A 22,124-nucleotide genomic window follows, 5' to 3' on the forward strand; every position below is an offset into this window, starting at 1 on the left:
TGGAGCTTGTTTCCTCATGTGTGAAATGGTGGGCTGAATAAGCTCTGATGTGAAAACACTTTACGAACTACAGAGCAGTGAGAGTTGAAAGTTTGGTAGCAGCACATCTGGCGGTCTCAGGACTGGGGAGACAGAATTGCTTCCACCTGGCCCAGAGTCTAACACCATATTAAGATCAGGACCTTCTCAGGACACGATGACCTTCATCTCTCATTGTCTTGGTCAGTTCAGGCTGTTAAAATACCACAGACTGGGTGACTTATAAACAAAAGAAATTTATTTCTCACAGTTCTGGAGGCTGCAGAGTCCAAGATCAAGGTGCCAGCAGGTTGTGTCTGATGAGAGCCCATCTTCTGGTTGGGCCAATCATTGTGCGGTGTCCTCACATGAAGAGGGGCAAAGGAGTCTGGGGTCTCTGAGGTCTTTTATAAGGGCACTAATCTAATTCATGAGGGTGGAGCTATTCCCCTGCCAAAGGCTCCACTTCCTCATACCTTTAGGAGGGAGTTAGATGTCAAGGTATGAGTTTTGGGGCCACATATTGTCTTTGGTAGTCGCTGGTAACAGGAATTCATAGTAACTGGCTACCATTTATTGAGGACTTAGTTTATTCAACTCTCGAACGATCCTGCCAGTCATCCTCAACTTGTTCCCATATGAGGAACCTGATTCAGGACAAATGAGGTCCGTTGCAGGAGGCTGCGGTAGGTGGGAAGCTGGGATGGGGACCCAAGTGCACCTCCGTACATAGGGAGGTATCCAAAGTGCTGGTCCAGCCGTGCTGTGCACACCCAGAGATACAGTAAGCACTCTTACTGTCCCGGGGTGACTCACAAGCAAATTGTGACAGAGACTTATTTTTGCATTGTGCTGTCAATTCAGTGTTGTTTCCCTTTTTAAAAAGAACTAGAAAAGAATTGAACTTAGAAAGTATCAGAGCACATTATTATCACATGAATCTTGTTGGGTGAGCGTGTGAAGCAGGTTGCCATATAAAATGAATTTTTTTACCAACGGGATCTTCCGTGGCTCTGTCATTCAATGTTTTTAACAGACACGTTGAAGGCTTGTTTGTCTGATCTGCAATCTCAAAGCTGGGAGGCAGAGCTAACATGTCAGATGGCCAAATTAGGATCATCAAGAATGCAAACTCACATAAGATGGGGAGAAACTATAATGAAATGAAATCTTAACAGTAGGGCATACACATAACCCCATATTTGTGTTCCAAATATTGACAGTGTGAGTGCATGACAGGAAAGTGACTTGATAACAGACCACGGGGAAACGACCTGGAGCCGTTAGCTGGACCAAGTTCCACATGGACCAACAGTACCATGAGAATAGTGGAGCGTCCCTACGAAGCGAGCACTCAATTCAGCACTGCCATCACTGGGTCTGATGCATCGCCCAGATGTGACTGCCACACCATAAAGGCCACATAACATCATGATGGTGGCAGGTCGGAAAGCCACGAACACCCTGGGCATTAAGTGAGATGCCCAGATGTCTTTTATGAGGTTCCTATCTCTAAAGGACTATCAGGTAAAAGCAGGTGCCAGCCAGCTCTGTGTAGCCTGGGATGGCCATTTAGGGCCTGTCACTGATGAGTAAGTTGCAGGGAAAGTTTCAGCTTAATGTTATGAAGCTCAATAATAAAGGAAAGTGGGTACCTGGGGGCCCAAAGCAATGGAAGAAAGTTCTCCTTTGATAGTCAGGAGCTCAAAGCCCACCTTCTGAGGGGACTCCTGTCTAGGGAATGTGTGTGTCAGTGAAGTGTCAGCAAAGTGGGGCTTGGTCCAGTTCCAAACCCTGGAGAGTCATCAGAATCAGCAGTGTGGCTTGTGTAAGAAATACAGGTTTCAGCTTCACATCTGACCTACTGAGTCAAAATCTTCAAGGGTGGGGTTGAAGAATCTCTATATTTTTGAAGCTTACCGGGCAAACTGCTCTAGATTAGCAGAGATGAGACATGACAAGATACAAGACACAAACCGTGGCTGAGACCTGGATATTCAAAAAAAGTTCAAGATTTTGGGGGGAAATCTAGGCAAACTTTTAAGACTTTGTTCATTAAATGATACTGAATTCTTGATAAATTTCTTAGATAACAGTATTCTGACGATACAGGGGAATGTCTTTATTCTTAGATGATACAGATTTAAGTATTAAAGAATAAAGTGGGGGCACCTGGGGCGCTCAGTGGGTTAAAGCCTCTGCCTTCGGCTCAGGTCATGATCCAGGGTCCTGGGATCTAGCCCCACATCGAGCTCTCTGTTCAGCAGGGAGCCTGCTTCCCCCTCTCTCTCTGCCTACTTGTGATCTCTGTCTGTCAAATAAATTAATAAAAAATATTTTTTAAAAAAAGAAAGAATAAAGTGTGTCTACTTTTTTTTTTTTTAAATCAATGAATTACTTCTAAATGGCTCAAGAAGAGAAAGGAAATGGGACAAAATATTGAGGGGAGAGGGCATTCTTAACTCTCCCTTCAACTTACCTGGAAAGACATTTTTCAAAATAAAGTTGGGAAAAATTAAGCTAGCTAGGCCCCTCTGATGAGTCAAACATGAGGCTCACTGGACCACATAGCCTCTGCTGTTCTATCTGGCCTGAGAGCCTGGAGTCTGAGGTCCAAAGTTGACTGCACCCTCTGTGGCTTACACAGCTAGAGGTTCTGTGTTGGACAGGGTCACTGCTGACTCTTGAGTCCTCCATGTGGCACTAGGCCACAGTGACCCCTAGAAGTACTCTGCATGCAGGAGCACACCAGCCCCTAGGCCATAATGCCATGTCCAGGAACACTAAGAGAAGTCCATCCACACATCCCCACTGCACACCCCAGATTACACAGGGTCCACATCAAAGTTCGGTTCATGCTCTAATGACCGACAAGTCAGTTCCTGGAGGAGAGGCTGGACTGGAAAAGGCAGCACTGGACCCCCCTGACGGATAATCTCCGTGAATGACATCCAGGAAGGCAGGCCGGAATGAGGTGGGGAGCAGAGGCAGGAATGAGCAGGAGTGCCCCACCAGATGTGAGGCCCCCCCCGACCAGTTCCGGCAGAATGAACGGAAAGACCAAGGAGGACGATGGAGTATGCCCAGAAGACATAAGGGCACACAGGTGCAGCCGCGAAGGACAGAGCAGGGATAGCTTCAGGGATGTGCTCCTGATGTGAGCGATAGCGACATGTTCACAGGAATGAGGCAGGGTCATTCCGAGAGTGGGGCTGCTCCAGGCTGAGCCTAGCCCTGCAGGGATGTTCCTTCAAGATCACACTACGTCTCCCCTCCGGGTGCTTCTAGGGCCTGACGGAGGGGCAGAGGTTTTCAGCTGTTTGCCAGTTGTTTGAAGGTCACAGTGCAAGACAGCAATGCTGGCCTGCAGTAACAGGCTGGGACACCTGTCCTACCTTAGCCGCATACGACATTGGTCAAATGTTCTCAATCCAGAGACCAAAGAGCCTGGAGTCTCAAATAAAGATGTGACTGGGGGCGGGGAGATCAGGGAATAACCCTCACCTGCAGTTGGGCTTCTGGCAGCAGAGCCCATGAAGATGGCTGCAGTCTTCCCCTTGGCCAAGACATTCCCTGAGCATCACTGGACGGAAGGCAGAGTCCCAGGCCCGACCTGAGAATTTGGCTGGCTCCAAGGTAGGACCCACTGGAGGTTGCCTGGCTGAGGTAGGTAATGAGGAGCTTATTCCATCAGGGACAGACGGTGCTGAGGAGTGGCTTAGGGATCTCCGGCATCCAAGTCCAAATAATCAGCAGTCCTACCAGGGGAGGCTGAAGTGATTTGATCCTGGGGAAAATTCCAAGCTCCACCAAGTATTTTCATTTCAGTTTGTTCTGGAGGGACTCTTAATGGAAGTGTTCAGACAAGTCAAGATCACTCCTGTAGACCAACACAACTCTTCCATGTGAAAATGAAGACTGGGAGACCACATGTTTTATTATAAGCACGGAATTCTATTTTTCACAATGACCAGGCAGCACTTTTCATACTAAAAACCTAAGGCACTTCAATTCACTGATCCAAAAATCAAGATTCTCCACCATCTAGGTAGAGGGGCAGGAGTGCGAAGAGCATGGGAAGTAAGTCCAAGGCTGAAGAAAATTCAGGCCAGATCAGGGCATGGAGCCAGACGTGAGGGAAAGAAGATGGTGGCCCACCTCTGGAGATGAATGCCAAGCACCCAGGACTTCTCCCCCAGAGTTGCCCTCTCAGGCTCTGGGAGAAACACCAGACCGGGAGGCCCCACCATCCCCTCTCCAATGAGGAGAGAAAGTAACAGATTTTTTTGGTCACAGTGACATTTTGGCTCTTTATCCCCAGGGAAGAAAAGGACTGGCATAAGCGAATGGCAAGCAGTGTGATAGAACAGACTGGTTTAATCAGGCTACTGTGTTCTGACCCCCCAACTTCTTTCTTTTTATCCAAATAAAGGAGCAGGACAAGGTCAATCATTATCAACTTACCTTTATCTTAAAACCTTGGCATTTCTTTTAGAGACAAACACACAAAACACCACAAAAACTGTTCTGGTAACACCACTTGGAAAGACGGCAGAGCTAGGATACACTTAGACAAGCTCCTGGGCCCTATTTTAAGGTATTTCGCTGTCTGTACTTACGGTAGCCCTTGAAAGGATTCCACATAAACCCAAATCTAGAGACTCAAAAAAACAGCCAGTTTCCCTTAGAGATCATCAGAATTGTCTTTGAGTCTTTGGCCCAAAGCACCACCGGCCCGGTGCTACCCAAGTAGGCAAGTGCGCCCGAGGGAAGCCATGAGCTGGTGAATCTGTGGACACAGGCCCTTCTTTGGCCCCATAATCTTCGGAACAAACTGCTCACCTGGAAAGCAAAGAACGCAGCAACTGGGCAACATCCGGTCACTAAAAGAACTGCATCCCTGGAGGGAAGTAGGGGCTCTGGTAAACCCCACAAAGCAATGCCCTCTAATCTTCAAACACCTGTGATTGTTTCTTCCCAAAGAGCTAAGGAGTGTTCACGTCAGAGAACATTCAAGACCTTTTGGCTCAATGGCAGACAAGAAACCAAACCTCTCTAAGCAAGTGGGCCCAGAATCACCAAACCCATGTGTATACATTTCTAAGTCAAAACCTCTGTGTCTGGATTACTTCAGTCTATGTCATGCTGTCTTTCTTCTCGACCCCACATGCCTACTCTGTGGGTTACTTCTTTGGAAAGATGAACCTTGGACAAAATACTTAAGTGTAATTTCCTCACATGTAAAATGAGGACAGTGGTATTTACCTCAGAGAGTTGCTGTAAGATAATCCATGTAAAGCACTGAGCTTAGTATACAGAACACACTAGGTGAGCAGAAAATGTCACGGAGGGCTTCTATAGGGCAGAAATGGAGGACCAGCAGGTCTGTCAGGGGAGCAAGAAATGAATACGTAACACAGTAATACATGTGGACAGGACAGCACACAGAGGATATCTAAAAGCCACCTCCAAGACCAACTCGGGTCCTGGAGAAAGAAAACATGTAACACTGGGCTCCAAGAAAGCTGAGGAGATATATCAAAGATAATGCATGATTCAGTGGCGTGAAAACAAAATGCCTTGACGCGCGAACATCCAAAGAGAGACAAAAACAGCGTCGTCCTGTGGTCAGAGTCCTCTGTGAACCTGACGCAAGATCAGCATCCAATCTGTAGGTCTTACAGTTTCCTTAATAATTAGTTCCCATGTCAAATAAAAAACTGAAAGAATTTTTTAGATCTTTCATCTTTTGGGGAGAAATTTAGTCTGAAGTTTAGGATTTCATCATTTCTATAAAGCAAAGCCACTACAACATATGAACCTGAAGAGGACAAAGCTGCTTCGTTACAGATACTCACACATCTTCGGAGAAAAAGACTAAGATGGCTTCCTCTCCAGGATTCCTGACTGCTCCTTAGCTTTGAGTTCTTCCAGTTTCTTCTTATAGCAGTTCATGAAGTAATCATCTGGTTCAATCCCTGCATTCTTTAAATTTTCCAAGATCTTTTCCAGCCTGAAGACTGATCGGGCTCCCTCAACCTTTCTTGTGCTCAGGTACAGAGTGAACTCCTGGAAATCCAGGAGCTTACAGGTGTCCACAGAGCAGATATTCCTGATACCACTAGTTCTATCCAAACGAGGGAAAAACACCAGTCCTGATAACTTCTCCAGGTCCTGAAGGCTCACTTGGAATTCACTTAACTGGGGTTGGAAGCCAATGGCTTCATTGGGAACCACGAAGGCCCCTAGTGCCAGTGGTTCAGTAGACGTTGGGCTTCTGCGAGCCAGGATCACCTTATAAAGGTGCGAGGGAACAGCCACATTGTCCTCACCAATCACCTAAAAACAAAGCAGCTGTGTTAGCAATGCTAACTGATGCTGGCAGTTCCCAAATTTCTCCTAAAAAGATTTTCAACACATTTCTGCAAAGACATTTATAAATTACCCCACCAATGAATTTAAATTCAACTGTCAAAAGTAATAATAAACCAAAATACAGATTCACAGAGAAGATGAGAATCTAACAGGTAGATTCGGATTATAATCTTTAAAATAATGCCACCCCAAGGGCACCTGGGTGCCTCAGTGGGTTAAAGCCTCTGCCTTCAGCTCAGGTCATGATCCCAGAGTCCTGGGATCAAGCCCCACATCGGGCTCTCTGCTCAGCGGGGAGCCTGCTTCCTCCTCTCTCTGTCTCTCTGCCTGCCTCTCTGCCTACTTGTCTGTCAAATAAATAAGTAAAATCTTTAAAATAATGCCACCCCAAAGAGTAAAGGTCACATCCTCTGCTCTGACTGTAGGACAAAGGGCAAAAGAATGCCCAAAAGAACAGGCAAGAAAAGCTGTTTCATCACATAATCAGAACTTCTGGTGCTCTCAACATTCAAAGGTCAAAAATCCCAGCTTGAGATATAAAAATATGGCCTTAGTTTATCGAATTCACTAGGGAGCTAAGCAAACAGCTCTCAGAAAAGCAGCCAGACACACCACACCGGCATCACTAGCTCCAGTTTCGCCTCGGCTGGCTCATTTTTGAAATTAAATTAAGTAAATGTAAATGCTGCTTGCTCAAGAGTTTTGCACAGTCTTGGGCCTATTATCAAACATAGAACTTCTGAATGTGCCCTCAAACCAAACACTTTGGAAAGATATCCAGACAACAGAGAAGCAGGGTCAGGCCTGCAAACAACTTGCTTGCCTATGTAGGTTGGCTCTAATGATGAAATAACATTATTATGGAACCTTTTCAAATTTCCTTCCAATTGGCTTAAAAGCCGTATCTGTTTTCTGAAAAAAGAAAACTGAATATCCATTTCCTTAATGGTCTCCAATAAAATGATACAATCCAACTACAATAAGCATATGTACTACTACCCCCCCAGGCCCTTTCTCAGTCCACATGGGCATTCGCTCCTGATCAAACCTGCCTGCTGCCAGAGGCTGTGCTGGGAGCCCAGATAAGGCAGAGGGATGAGAGCTACAAAGATTCTTTCCTGCTTTTTTCCGGCTTCTACCTACATGGCACACAGCCTAAGAATGCCATGGCTATCTGCTGTCTGGCACGCATGGAAGTTCCACTGCCAAGACCCACTGTGGGACTGCAGGGAAGCCCCATCTACAGGACTGATTTCTCCAAATACTATCTCTCAAGTTAGTGGAAGCAGTTGGTCAGGGCTCACTTGAGAGTAAAGTTATTGAAAGTACACAATCTATAAGCATGAAACTCTACAGCCCTCCAACAAGTCATTTATGCAGCTAGGAAAATGAACGTACTCTTTAAGCAAAAAATACTGAAGGTGAACTCTATGGCGGTCCACAGTTAGGCCACAGGTCACCAACAGATGTTACTGCAACAATACAACTCAGAGGGGCTATGGCTGGCACTGCTGGAAACACAGAACAAGCAAGCAAGCTTTACAGTGAATGCCCTGGGGCGCCTGGGTGGCTCAGCTGGTTAGAGCCTCTGCCTTCAGCTCAGGTCATGATCCCGGGGTCCTGGGATCGAGCCCAGCATCGGGCTCTCTGCTTGGCTGGGAGCCTGCTTCCTCCTCTCTCTCTGCCTGCCTCTCTGCCTACTTGTGATCTTTGTCTGTCAAATAAATAAATCTTAAAAAAAAAAAAAAAAAAAAAAATTCCCTCCCCCACTGTTAAAAAAAAAAAAAAAAAAAGAAAGAAAAAAAAATAAAACAAAAAATACAGTGAATGCCCTTGTGTCTCAAGAAGTTTCCCATCTAGAGGAGTCAACCCCCACTGCCTTCACGGGAGGCAGAATGTGCTCAGATGCCAATACAGAGCACAAGACAGCACTAAGGGAAGCAAGGGACCGGAACTGAGGGCACAGCTTCAGCTGAGCCACAGTTCACAGGGGGATAGAAGTTTAGTTGGGCTTCCAGGGTTAGCTGGGGAGCCAACAGTAAAGCAAATCCTTGATGCCACCTGGTGGACATCCTTCATCACTGCAGCACAGCCTCAGATTCCCAAGTATGAGAAGCCCTCCAGACCGGTCATTCACTTGATGGTTTTCTCTCCTCCTAGACTCTTTGCCTACAAATAAATAACAAATTTCAAGAATAATTAATGGTCACGCCCATCTGCTGCCAACCAGGGCTTCTAATCAGAGTAATTACACTCCATCCAGAAATAAAGAAGTTTCACATTTTAAGATTTATAAAAATAAATCATTTCTATGAGGTTTTCAAAAACCCACACAATAGCAGTACTACTTTTAAGAATTCTCATGGGACACAAAAATTCCTACTAAGAACCACAAGGTAGGATCATTTCACCTATGACCTTACAGTATTTCAACAAGGAACTGCAAAATACTATCCCTAAAAATAAAGAGAAAAATGAAAATTTAGCCCCTATCTTCTCTGATTCAGTCTGCTTTGTTCTTAGAAAGTAAACATCTGTAACCTGTTAAAATAGGAACTGGTAACATCTGGAAATTCAGAAAAGCCACTGTTTTTTCCTTGAATTTACAACTTAAAAAAAATCCTAATTTTTAATCTATCTTCTTCGGAGACAACTCAACCTATATAATAAAATTCTCCCAATTCTGGGAAAACTAGAAGTCTTTCATAAAATGTTTCTAGAAACTGCTAGGGGCTGGAATCCCAGAAACCTGGTCAAGTCCTGGCTTTGCCACAAGGCTGCAAGTCATGTCCACTGATATCTTCCTTCTTCATTCATAAAATAGGTAATAACTACCTTCATGCTACCCATCTCACAAAACAGTTATGATGATACAAAGACACTCTAGTTTCCAAAAAAAAAAAAGGTTTTAAAGTCCACAAGACCCATGAAAAAAGCAATTTTTGTAGTGGATGTCATTCAAAAGATAAGATGTAATTGCATTTGGTACAACAGATGGTTCCGCTGAGGGACTCTGGGGAAACACAGCATCAAGCAAGATTAGACCAAAGGTGGACAACAGGTTTCAAGAGAAAGCAGGATGGACACAAATGACACCCTCAGCAAAGACTTGGGGGCTAAACACATACCAAGTCTTCAGTATCAGTGAATCAGCAACAATCTTTGTCATAGAAGATGTAGATATAAAAGTACTTTATAGAGGAAATCCTCACTGCTGTTAAAGTAGCAAAAAGCACAGAACTCTTGTCAGGATTATAACAAAAAACTGGAAATCAACTGTGTGTAACTAGTAAACACAATATACAGAAGAGCCAAAAGGTGTCACGCACTCACCACCTACAGTTAGTCTGCATACCCGCTGGCCTGAGGTTTGTTTCTGTCCAAGAGACAGAAACAACAATTTGCTCTCCCCCGCCCCAGCGCCACACTGACTGGGCCTTCACACTGACTCAGTGCCAGAAGAGCCTGGCAACAAAGGGCATTCAGGCTAGGTGTGCCGGTCATATACATAGAGCAACTGTTATGTAAATAAAATTAACCAGCAGCACAAGGAAAATACATGTACCTGTTACAATCAGATAGATATATTTGGTTACATTCCCCTGGTAGGACCAAAGAAGAAAATCCAAAAATAAAACTGTTGGACACATCAAGAGACCAAGCCCTTAAAAAGTCAAGCCAACCAAGTGAAAGAAATCATGACAGTGTGATAAACAGGGACTCCACACCTGAGGGGACAGAGGAACAAGGGAAGAAGGGAGTCAGGACAAGCGGGCAAGTTGGTAGGCAGGCGGTCAGATCTGTGTGGCACAAGCCTCTGGAGGAGCTTGTACAGCAGCAGAGACCAAGGGAAACTGTGCTGCTCACAGGGGGTGTCCATGCCAGGTAAGAAGGCTGGAGGCTGACTGCCTAGTCACAGGACAAGAACACCACCCTCTAAGGCTGTCGATTCTACCTGGAGATGGAGGGTGGGAGTAAGGAGATACTTAGCCGATAAAATTATTTACTTTTTTCAATAAAACAAACACAGAAATGAACAAAAGCCCTGCCTAAAGAGAAAACAGGAGATTAAAAAAAAAAAATTACTCCCGATCACTTCAGGTGATGCCTCACGATTCCTGGAGGCATGTTTTTAATTTCCTCCCCCTCTAGGAATAGTTTGGAATTAGTTTGGAGAGTATGCTGTGGAATGAAAACAGACTGTTAAGCACTTCTAACATTACCACCACCGCCACCGAGTTGAAAAATTTAAAGCTCACTTTCTTGTCAGGTCAATTATAATGTTCAGGCCAGAATCTTCAGGTATGTTCACTTGTCTGGAATCAATCTCTTCTTGAAACAGGCCCATCAGGGAAAGCACATGGATGACCTCAGCTATAATAAAGGGGGTGATTCTGATTAGAGCTGTCAGAAGACTCACTTCTGATAAAATCACTGCTACTAATCTTCCCCTGGGCTCGCATTCACGCAAGTCCTATGAAGCTGTTGTGATCCTTTCCTGCATATTCTAACAGACATTTCTGCCTGCCTATAAGGGATCCTCCTCTTGGCCCATTTTCCCTTCTTATTTTTGCATGCTAGCAGATACCACTTGCAACTGCTCTCCCTCTTCACCACCTTCTACCTCCTAGCCTTAAGCTGCTGTATGGGAAGAGCACAGAACCCCTCTCCTGAGGACTTTCGAGAGCTTTGAAGAACAATGCTACAGAATGATTAGCGGTTCTCATACAAGTAGACAGACTCATGTTTGGATCTCCCCTTTGATAATGACCAGCTATGTGACTTCGACTTGACCCTTTTAAACCTCAACTTTCTTGCCTATAAAAGATAGCCACGACTTCCTTGTAAGAACTGCTTGTGAGGGGCGCCTGGGTGGCTCAGTGGGTTAAAGCCTCTGCCTTCGGCTCGGGTCATGATCCCAGGGTCCTGGGATCGAGCCCCGCATCGGGCTCTCCGCTCAGCGGGGAGCCTGCTTCCTCCTCTCTTTCTGCCTGCCTCTCTGCCTACTTGAGATCTCTGTCTGTCAAATAAATAAATTAATTAAAAAAAAAAAAAACTGCTTGTGAGAACTGAATGTCTAAAACTGCTTGTCTGCCGGATGGTAGATACAGCCCTCATTAACACCTGTTCACTTGCTTCACCTTCTCCACAGTATACACATACACGTTTCATTGCCCAGAAAGAAAACTAAATAAACACCCTTGTTTTTAATTAGCTATATTCTCCTAAAATCAGGTTCAGAATATAGTTGTAAACAAGCAATAAATATTAAATGGCTGGATCTGATAAAACATTTCCCCCGGCATTCTGAACTGCCATATGTAATTGCAAGACATTCCCTTGAAAACAGGAATTCACAATTCAAATATTTATTCCTTGAGAGGAACAGAATGGTTTCTAGGGCTTGGCCATGCCATGTCCCCTTTCTCAGCATCACTAAAGGACATGGTGTTATCCACAACTGTTTTATTATGAATTGCTAGAGAACAGCCTGAATGCTTTTGAGCTGGGCATTTAAGGTTTCACCCACCCAGCCCTAACCTTTCCTTTTATTTTTGTCTTCTTCCCTATATGAGGTTCTAACCCAACTGTCTGAGGAACTTACTGTTTTTCAGCACAAATCCTACATATTCCTGTTTCTTCCCCCCTGCTGGTTTTGCCTCCCATGTCTGTTTTCCTTAACCAAATTTTCCCAAGTTTAAGTGCATGTATGTGTGTATACACATTATGTATAAAATGTTTGGCCTAACTAAATTCTTAATATGGCAGGCTGAAACCATTTTTCCAATTTAATTTACCAAAGGATATTTTGCTTTCATGTTAAAAGATACACTACAGATTTTTAACTTTAAAATTCCACCTGAAACCATTTGACATCTAACAAAAGCTGCATTACTACAGAGAAGCTGTTCATGAAAAACATAAATATAAAAAAGTAAATGACTTTGATACAATTCTAAAAAATAAAAGTAAAAAACAATATCCCTCTCCAGGAAGATACATTCCTATCAACATTCACCTTTGCATACACACACACATAACACACACTCACGGGTAAGTGTTTCCTTTATGACAAGAGTCTATTTATCTCAAAAAAACACAAAGGAACAATAAAGATGAAGAAAAAATGGTGAGCCACTAAAGGCAACAGAATTTGTATACTATGTTCTTTGGGGCTCTCTCCACCCACTATAAAAGGCTAAAAATAAATGTGGTGAACACACATGACACGCCAACAGCAGACTGAGCACTCAAGAATCAACTTGTCATCCAGATCCTGGTTTCTAAATACCAATTCCTATTAAAATGAACCAGGGCTCCTTGGAGAGACGGCTGATCCCAGAGTCTGGCCAAGATGAGCCTGGAGTATCACATTATGCCAAAAAGTAGAATTGCTAAGAACATGATGAGGATGTGTCAAGGCACATGGGAGATAGCCTGAAAGGGCTCCCACTGGCCAAATCGAAGACAATTTGAGCATCAAAATGAATTCACAGCAGATTGATTAAAAACTGAATTAAATAAGAATCCATCAGTTCATACCGATATAGTAAGAAGGAAAAGCTCTTTCCAGGGCACCTGGGTGGCTCAGTCATTAAACATCTGCCTTTGGCTCAGGTCATGATCCCAGGGTCCTGGGATCAAGGCCCATATCAGGCTCCCTGCTCAGTGGTAAGATTGTTTTTCCCTCTCATGCTCCCCCTACCTGTGTTTCCTCTCTTGCTGTATCTCTCTCTGTCAAATAAATAAAACTTCAAAAAAAAAAAAAATAGGAGAAGCTCTTCCTCACAGTAGAATGTCAATTACTAACAGCAGAAGATGTAAGAATTCGAAAATCATTGCTTGGCAACAATTATAGTAATAACTGATCCAGGCCAGAATCTTCAGTGGCTGCTAAAACTAGCAAGTGACAATTTGAAGAGAAAAAGAATACTTACAGGGTCTCAAAGGGCGTCCACAGATATCAGATTAATTTCAAAGGGGAAATGATAGCAGCAGTGAAAAAATCTAAAGGACACCACACCTTTATCAAGGGATCTAAGTTAGTATCGCCAGTAACAGGACAACCTGACAGCATACACAAGCCGATGCGATACACCGAGGGCACACAGGCTCACCTCTGGGGTGTTCTGCCCAAAGCATCACTGAATCTAATCAGAGGGAACAACAGACAAACCCAATTTGCAGAACATACTACAAAACAACTGGCCTATATTTGTCGACAATGTCAACATCATTAAAGACAAAAAGGCTGAGATTAAAGAAGACTAAAGAGACATGACAGCTAAATGCAATGTGTGGTCCTGGACTTCATTCCAAATCTGGGGGGAAAACTGCATGAAGAACGTTACTGGAGCAACTGGCAAAATGTGAATATGGACTGTACTACGGCTAATATTCTTATATGTTGAATTTCATGAACTTGACAACTATACAGTGGTTATGTGAGAGCACAGAGCATCTAGGGGGAAAGAGACAAGGTATCTGCAACAAACGCTTGAATGGCTGAGAAAGTACTGAGAACGAGTGTGCATATGGAGCAGAGGGAACAAGACCTGCAGGATGCTAAGGACGTGTGAATCTAGGCGAAACACATTAGGGGTTCTTTACTCTGACAACCTTTCTACAAATTTGAAATTATTTCAATGTGAAATGTTAAAAAGTATCAACTTGCTTTGCCAAGGATGTGCAAAAACTCATGAATAAAGGTTTCCAGTTCAAGATGGCAACCTGGGCCCAGGCTTCTGCTTCTCTACCCCCCCACCCCCCATTTAGAAAATACACACATACACACAAAATGGCAGCAAAAAGGTCTGACACAGAACCGACTCATGCAAGTGCAGAGAACAGCAGAGTCATGCATTAGTGGACTAAGAAGTGCCATTAATTTCTGGAAGATGGAGGAGCTGACAAATTAGATAAAACTTGAGAAGAGGAGAAGTCAAAGCTTGGATTTTCACAGCCCCTTATATTTTGCTCCAGTAAGTAAACGGTGTCAAATCAAGGTGTGAGACTGAAGAATCCATCTACAGAATTACTGTGCAACCAACAAAAGCAGCATGCCTTTGTCTTGCCTCCAGGATGAAGCTAGAAAAGTATTCTCTAAAGGAATGCTTCTCAAACCTTACAGTGTATGTAAAACTGCCCAGGATAGCCAGTCACACCCAGAATCCTGAGTACCATGGCCAGGATTTTAGGACATTTTCAGACAAGCAAGTTTACCATCCAATGACTCTTCCTGGGATGTACTCCAACAAAACAAAACAAAAAAGGAATCCAAGAAGGGGGAAGAGGGAGCCCAAGATAAAAGGGACCTAAAGCCGGGAGGGTACTGTTAAGGAAAGACAGATGTGTAGCTGACTGAAAACTACAACCTACGGAGGTTGCCAACGGTCAGTTCATTATTCCCTCAACATTCCACTCATCGTTCCCTTCTTGAATGCTTTCTTAACTTGCCTTCTCTGGGACACCACTCTCCCTGGATTTTTCTCCTGCCTCAAAAATTGTCCCTTTTGTCTCCTTTGCTGGACTCTCCTCTTCTTCACTTCTGAATGTCTGAACCCCCCAAGGTTCAGACTATAGATCTGTTCTCTCCTGCCTGTGCTCACTTACATGATCTCATCCTAGTGTTAAATACCACCTCCAGGGCTGACCACTCCCAAGCAGATCGCCACTTCAACCTCTCCTCTCTGACAACCAAACTCACAGACTGTCCTGGACATCAAATTATCTCCCATTCCCAAAGCCAAAACCACCCGACTTGCAGCTTCCACACCTGCTTCTCTCTGCTCTTCATGACCTCAGACTGAAAGCCTAAAGTGTTATCCTGACACTTTCCCTCTTAGTCTACAACTTACCCATTAGAAAGTACCATCTGTTCTACTGCAAGGCAGTAGAATATTCTACCACCCCCCTAGTCAGGCCATCGTTACTTCTCATTTAGACTACTCCGTCAGCCTCTTAAGTGGGCTAGCTACTCTTCTATTCCTCACATAGAGCAGCCAGACTGGGCTTTGCAGATCTAAACCAGATGGTACCACTCTCCTGATCAGTGTCACAGCTCCCTGAACACGATGTGCGATCTGGACTTCTCCCCACTGCCTCCCCCTAACTGCCCTCCTTCGGTGCTCTCTCTGCCCTTGTCACACTGGCGTTCTTGCAACTCCTTGAATACACCTAGCTAATCTCACCCCTGTGTCTTTGCATTTGCTGGAAAACTCCTCATAGAAGTTACTCCCTCACTTCACTCAGATTTCTGTTTAGTCTCACTACCTCTTAGTAGCCTATCCTGTCTTTCTTTCCCACCCCCGTGTTCTCTTTTTCTAATATGGCATTTTGTTTATTGTGCATCTCCTCCACTATAACCTGAGCTCCATAAAACATATAGCCTGGTTTACTGCTGTTATCAGAGATGCCTAGAACAGGGCCAGGTACACAGGAGGAGCTTAATAAATATTTGCTGAATAAAAGGAAGGAGAGAAGGGAGGGTGGGAGAGAAGAAAGGATGGCAGGGAGGAAACAAATGGTTCATATTAGAACAGAAGTTAGAGGGCTCTACGAATGATGTCTTCAAGAAGAAACTGATTTATCTTTTTAAAAAATAGTATGATAGTAAGGTTAAATGGTCCGAAATAGAAAGTGAAAGCAATTACTACATTTTAAAGTAGCAATTATAATACCGTGCCACAAAAAAATGGAAAAATGTTCCATGCTCCTGGATTGGAAGAATAAATATTGTGAAAATGTCTATGCTACCTAAAGCAATCTACACATTTAATGCAATCCCTATCAAAATACCATCCATTTTTTTCAAAGAAATGGAACAAATAATCCTAAAATTTATATGGAACCAGAAAAGACCTCGAATAGCCAAAGGAATATTGAAAAAGAAAGCCAAAGTTGGTGGCATCACAATTCCGGACTTCAAGCTCTATTACAAAGCTGTCATCATCAAGACAGCATGGTACTGGCACAAAAACAGACACATAGATCAGTGGAACAGAATAGAGAGCCCAGAAATCGACCCTCAACTCTATGGTCAACTAATCTTCGACAAAGCAGGAAAGAATGTCCAATGGAAAAAAGACAGCCTCTTCAATAAATGGTGCTGGGAAAATTGGACAGCCACATGCAGAAAAATGAAATTGGACCACTTCCTTACACCACACACGAAAACAGACTCCAAATGGATGAAGGACCTCAATGTGAGAAAGGAATCCATCAAAATCCTTGAGGAGAATGCAGGCAGCAACCTCTTCGACCTCAGCCGTAGCAACATCTTCCTAGGAACAACGGCAAAGGCAAGGGAAGCAAGGGCAAAAATGAACTATTGGGATTTCATCAAGATCAAAAGCTTTTGCACAGCAAAGGAAACAGTGAACAAAACCAAAAGACAACTGACAGAATGGGAGAAGATATTTGCAAACGACATATCAGATAAAGGGCTAGTATCCAAAATCTATAAGGAACTTAGCAAACTCAACACCCCAAGAACAAACAATCCAATCAAGAAATGGGCAGAGGACATGAACAGACATTTCTGCAAAGAAGACATCCAGATGGCCAACAGACACATGAAAAATTGCTCCACGTCACTCGGCATCAGGGAAATACAAATCAAAACCACAATGAGATATCACCTCACACCAGTCAGAATGGCTAAAATTAACAAGTCAGGAAATGACAGATGCTGGAGAGGATGTGGAGAAAGGGGAACCCTCCTCCACTGTTGGTGGGAATGCAAACTGGTGCAACCACTCTGGAAAACAGCATGGAGGTTCCTCAAAATGTTGAAAATAGAACTACCCTATGACCCAGCAATTGCACTACTGGGTATTTACCCTAAAGATACAAACATAGTGATCCGAAGGGGCACGTGTACCCGAATGTTTATAGCAGCAATGTCTACAATAGCCAGACTATGGAAAGAACCTAGATGTCCATCAACAGATGAATGGATAAAGAAGATGTGGTATATATACACAATGGAATACTATGCAGCCATCAAAAGAAATGAAATCATGCCATTTGCGACGACGTGGATGGAACTAGAGCGTATCATGCTTAGTGAAATAAGTCAATCGGAGAAAGACAACTATCATATGATCTCCCTGATATGAGGACATGGAGAAGCAACATGGGGGGGTAGGGGGATAGGAGAAGAATAAATGAAACAAGATGGGATTGGGAGGGAGACAAACCATAAATGACTCTTAATCTCACAAAACAAACTGGGGGTTGCTGGGGGGAGGTGGGATTGGGAGAGGGGGAGGGGGCTATGGACATTGGGGAGGGTAAGTGCTATCGTGAGTGCTGTGAAGTGTGTAAACCTGGCGATTCACAGACCTGTACCCCTGGGGATAAAAATACATTATATGTTTATTAAAAAAAAAAAAAATTTGGAAGGGGAGGCGAACCATAAGAGACTATGGACTCTGAAAAACAACCTGAGGGTTTTGAAGGGTCAGGGGTGGGAGGTTGGGGGAACAGGTGGTGGGTAATGGGGAGGGCACGTTTTGCATGGAGCACTGGGTGTTGTGCAAAAAGAATGAATACTGTTACGCTGAAAAAATAAATAAAATGGAAAAATATAATACCGTGCCGCCTTTACTTTCCTCCCCTTCTCAGATTTTTATTGTTTGTGGTAACATTTATTTCTCCAGTGGCGCAGACTTACTATGGATTATACCTACTGCTTTACAGATTCAAGCGTTCTACTTAAACATTCATAGTACTATACATACTCCTTTTATATTTTCAACAGAGCCAGGATTGTAAAACTCAAAGACCAAGAAGTGCTAGACAGGAGATGTAAATGGATGGCCTGGGCCTGGAGAAGACTATGATGAATAGAAGAACATGTGCTCCACTGAAGGAGAAAGCTGCTACTGCCAGCTAGTGAATATGCCTATGGGAATCTGTGCCAAGTGTTTTGAGTCCTCTGTTTTTAAGAGAAGCTAATATCTGGACTTTTATGTGAAACCTCCCAAGTATGAAAAAATTACCAACTAATTCAAAAACAACATACTGTGTGAAACAAGTCAAAGCATCTATGGGCTGGATGTGCCACAGGAGGCCTCTGCCTTAGATGTCTGTTGCAGGCAACACTCAGACCAAATTAAAGCTAGCAAACAAATGTAAATGCTATAAACCTCAATAATACATAAGTGACAGATCAACAAGTAAAGGTTTAAGCGTATTATATAAAATTTATGATGTAAAGTTTACCAATAAAAGAACTAAAACTAACATGAATGACGGATAATGGAACAATGTGTGAACTGAAGAAATTTCATATATTTCATGTGACAGCATCAACAGAGACTATTTAAAATGGGCAAAATCAAAATTAAGAAATACAGTTGAGCACCCATTATTCCCAGATAGATAATCAGCATAACTAGGAAACTACATAGTGGGACTAGAACTAGGAGCTAACTATCCTTCTCATACCTTACACTATTTCAATTTCATTATGATGTCATATTCTTTAGGGTTTAAGGTTTAACATTTTCATTACTATGTACATAGAGTTCCATAACATATTTTTAAAGTTAAAATTCAAGGCTCATTAAAAGACCAGCAATTAGGCGGCTGGGTGGCTCCATCAGCTAAATGTCTGCCTTCGGCCCAGATCATGATCTCAGGGCTCTAGTATCAAGTCCCACATCAGGCTCCTGGCTCAGCAGGGAGTCTGTTTCTCCTTCTCCCTCTGCCCCTCCCCACTGCTCATGTTCTCTCTCTCTCATGCTCTCTCAAATAAAATCTTAAAAAAAAAACTGGCAACAAAAGGGGTGTGTGGGTAGCTCAGTCAGTTAAGCATCCAACCCTTGATTTCAGCTGAGGTCATGATCTTGAGGTCCTGAGATCGAGCCCCATATGAGGCTCCGTGCTCAGCATGGAGTCTGCTTATGCTTTTACCTCTGCTCCTCCCCCTGCTCACATGCTCTCACTCTCTGTCTCTTTCTCAAATAAAAAAAGTCTTTAAAAAACAAATAAAAAGACTGGCAATCATAGCTTCAATGCCATGGAGGGAAGGCATGGACAAAAGCATCAAGATTAAACTACATTTAATATAAGTATTTAACATCATAACTTCTAACTTGTAATACATAATTAATGAAGAATAGATTCAACGGTTTTCAAACTAATAGAAAGGCATCTGCTCTCTAAAGTTCTGTGGAAGAGAAAGGAAAAAAAAAAGAATCTAAGAAATTCTTCCTTACCAGAATCTTTCTAATTCCAGTACCCTGCCCCATGCTTTGATAGAAGAACACATGTCAAATTAATAACCTGGGGCGCCTGGGTGGCTCAGTTGCTTAAGTGTCTGCCTTCAGCCCAGTTCATGATCTCTAGGTCCTGGGATCCAGTCCCGTGTCAGGATCCCTGCTCAGCAAGGAGTGTGCTTCTCTTTCTCTCCCTTTGCCCCCCTCCCTGCTCATTCTTGTTCGAATAAATAAATAAACTCTTAAAAAAATAACCTTATATAATTTATAGTCAAAATATACGGTATCTTTCAGATACTAAAATTTGAAATTCTTGATATGACTATGGACATTTTCTGATTTCAGTACAAATGAAGTTTCCTTTTCTGTTCTTTTGGTATTACTCATTCCTGATGCTTCTGAGGATGAGAAAAGCAAAAATGTACACTTTCTCTGTCATGACTTCTGGACTCCAGGCAGACTGACACCAACAGAAGTGGAAGCAGAGAAAGTCACTGGAGGCCTCTACTATACTGCAGTGTTCAAAGCTTCAGCAAAATCTGAGTAAAAGTTATTAAGAAAGAGATCTGATAACAGTTGTTGACTCAAAGAAATTAGGAGAGATGATTTGTGGATGTGAATTCCAGGAAAGAAAGGGAGAAAGTAATCAAGAGTGTAGTTTAAGGCATGTCATCTACAATTCTGTATACATTCCTCCTCCCACATGACAGGCACTGGAAGATTTGCTGGATTCAAGAGTGGCCAGTAAGCATGCACCCGTCCTATGAATTACTACAGACATGGGAAACTAACAGTACAGGTTCAGAGACCCAGAACTTGAAAATAAAACCTAAGACCAATACGGTTTTCACAGAAAAACCAGAAAACAAGACTATTATTCAGAATCTACTCTTCAGGAAGCTGATTTTGACTGCTCTCCCACATTTCATCACCCTGACACTAATTCGGGTAAGGAAAGCTGACAGGTCCCTTTTTGAAACTCTCTTTAAGCCTTGAAGAGCAGTCACTGATAAGCTATTTAGGAGAAGCAAGGTAAGTCTTTTTATTGGTTATTTTTATATATTCCAGTGTAATGAAGAATTCTGGTATAGAAAAGATATATTAAAATATATGTACATTATGTATGTTTCATTCTCAATTAATTTCAAATACAGAGCTTACAAGATGAGCACAAAGAATACCTGTGTGCCCTTCACAGATTCATCAACTGTTAACATTTTGCCCAATTGCCTTGATTATTCTTTCTTCCTCTGTATTTTTTTCCCTAAACCCTTTGTTTTGTTTTAATTTCTTTTCAGCATAACAGTGTTCATTGTTTTTGCACCATACCCAGTGCTCCATGCAACACGTGCCCTCCCTATTACCCACCACCTTGTTCCCCCAACTTCCCACCCCCCGCCCCTTCTAGACTCTCAGGTTGTTTTTCAGAATCCATAGTCTCTCATGGCTCACCTCCCCTTCCAATTTCCCTCAACTCCCTTCTCCTCTCCATCTCCCCATGTCCTCCATGTTATTTGTTATGCTCCACAAATAAGTCCCTAAACCCTTTGTATTTTCGTTTGTTGGTTCGTTGTTTTTGCAAGTAAAGTGATAGAGGGTTTTTTTGTTTTTGTTTTCTAAAATTTCATTTCTTTATTTGAGAGAATGAAAGAGAGCAAGCATGGGACTGGGGAAGAGCAGAGGGAGAAGCAGACTCCCTGCTGAGCAGGGAGCCCAATGCAAGGCTCGATCCCGGGGCTCCAGGATCATGACCTGAGCCGAAGGCAGTCACTTAACCAACTGAGCCATCCAGACACCCCAAAATGATAAGTGTTAAGTGAAGATACAGAAAAAGAGTGTGAGGGGTCCCAACAGGATTGCTTCCCTAAACCCTATGAAAATAAGTCACAGACACATCCTTCAGGACGTATTTCCTAAGAGCAAAGACATCTGTTTACATAATTGTAGTATGATTATCAAAATCAGGAAATTTAACATTGATAACATATGATGATCTAACCTACAGACCTCAAATGTTGACAACTGTCATAGTAACGTCCTTTTTAGTAACATTTCTATGCTGACCTAAGATCTGACCTGAGATCGGATCTTGTTTTCAGGACTCTTTAGTCTATATTAATCTAGAATAGTTTCTCAGCCTTTGTCTTTTATGACCCTAATATGTATGAAGAGTACAAGGCAGCTGTTTCACAGAATGACCCCCGGTGGGGTTTGCCTATTTCCGCATGGTGAGATTCACTGCTACGCTTTTTGGCAAAAATACCACAGAAATGGTCCTGTATTCTTCTCAGTGTATCACACCAGGAAGCACAGCTTATCAGTAATCCTGTTACTGAAAATATTAACCTTGATCACTTGATTAAGGGGAAGTTTCTCCACTGTACAGTTACCATTTCTTGCTTTGTTATTAATAAATAATTTGTGAGAGACTCTTTTAACTATATAAACTTCCTCTTTCCCACAAAACTTTCACTCACTAGTTTTAGCATCCACTGATGATTCCTG

The 22,124-nt window shown here is 43.0% G+C and overlaps 1 protein-coding gene across 2 annotated transcripts in view; it reads right to left on the reverse strand.

Annotated features, from left to right (window-relative positions):
• The window catches only part of EXOG (exo/endonuclease G), a 43,102-nt gene that overhangs the window by 8,588 nt on the left and 12,390 nt on the right, over positions 1-22,124 (reverse strand). Inside the window, exon 6 of one of the 2 annotated variants that reach the window (XM_046002138.1) lies at positions 5,877-6,357. In XM_046002138.1, the coding sequence (XP_045858094.1) occupies positions 5,896-6,357 (462 nt within the window). In that variant the 3' untranslated portion in view covers positions 5,877-5,895. Of the gene's footprint in view, positions 1-2,404; positions 6,358-22,124 lie in introns of those variants that run through there. The other variant, XM_046002137.1, reaches the window with a different exon arrangement.

Source organism: Meles meles, chromosome 4 (genome assembly GCF_922984935.1).
Source record: "Meles meles chromosome 4, mMelMel3.1 paternal haplotype, whole genome shotgun sequence".
Lineage (NCBI taxonomy): Eukaryota > Metazoa > Chordata > Mammalia > Carnivora > Mustelidae > Meles > Meles meles.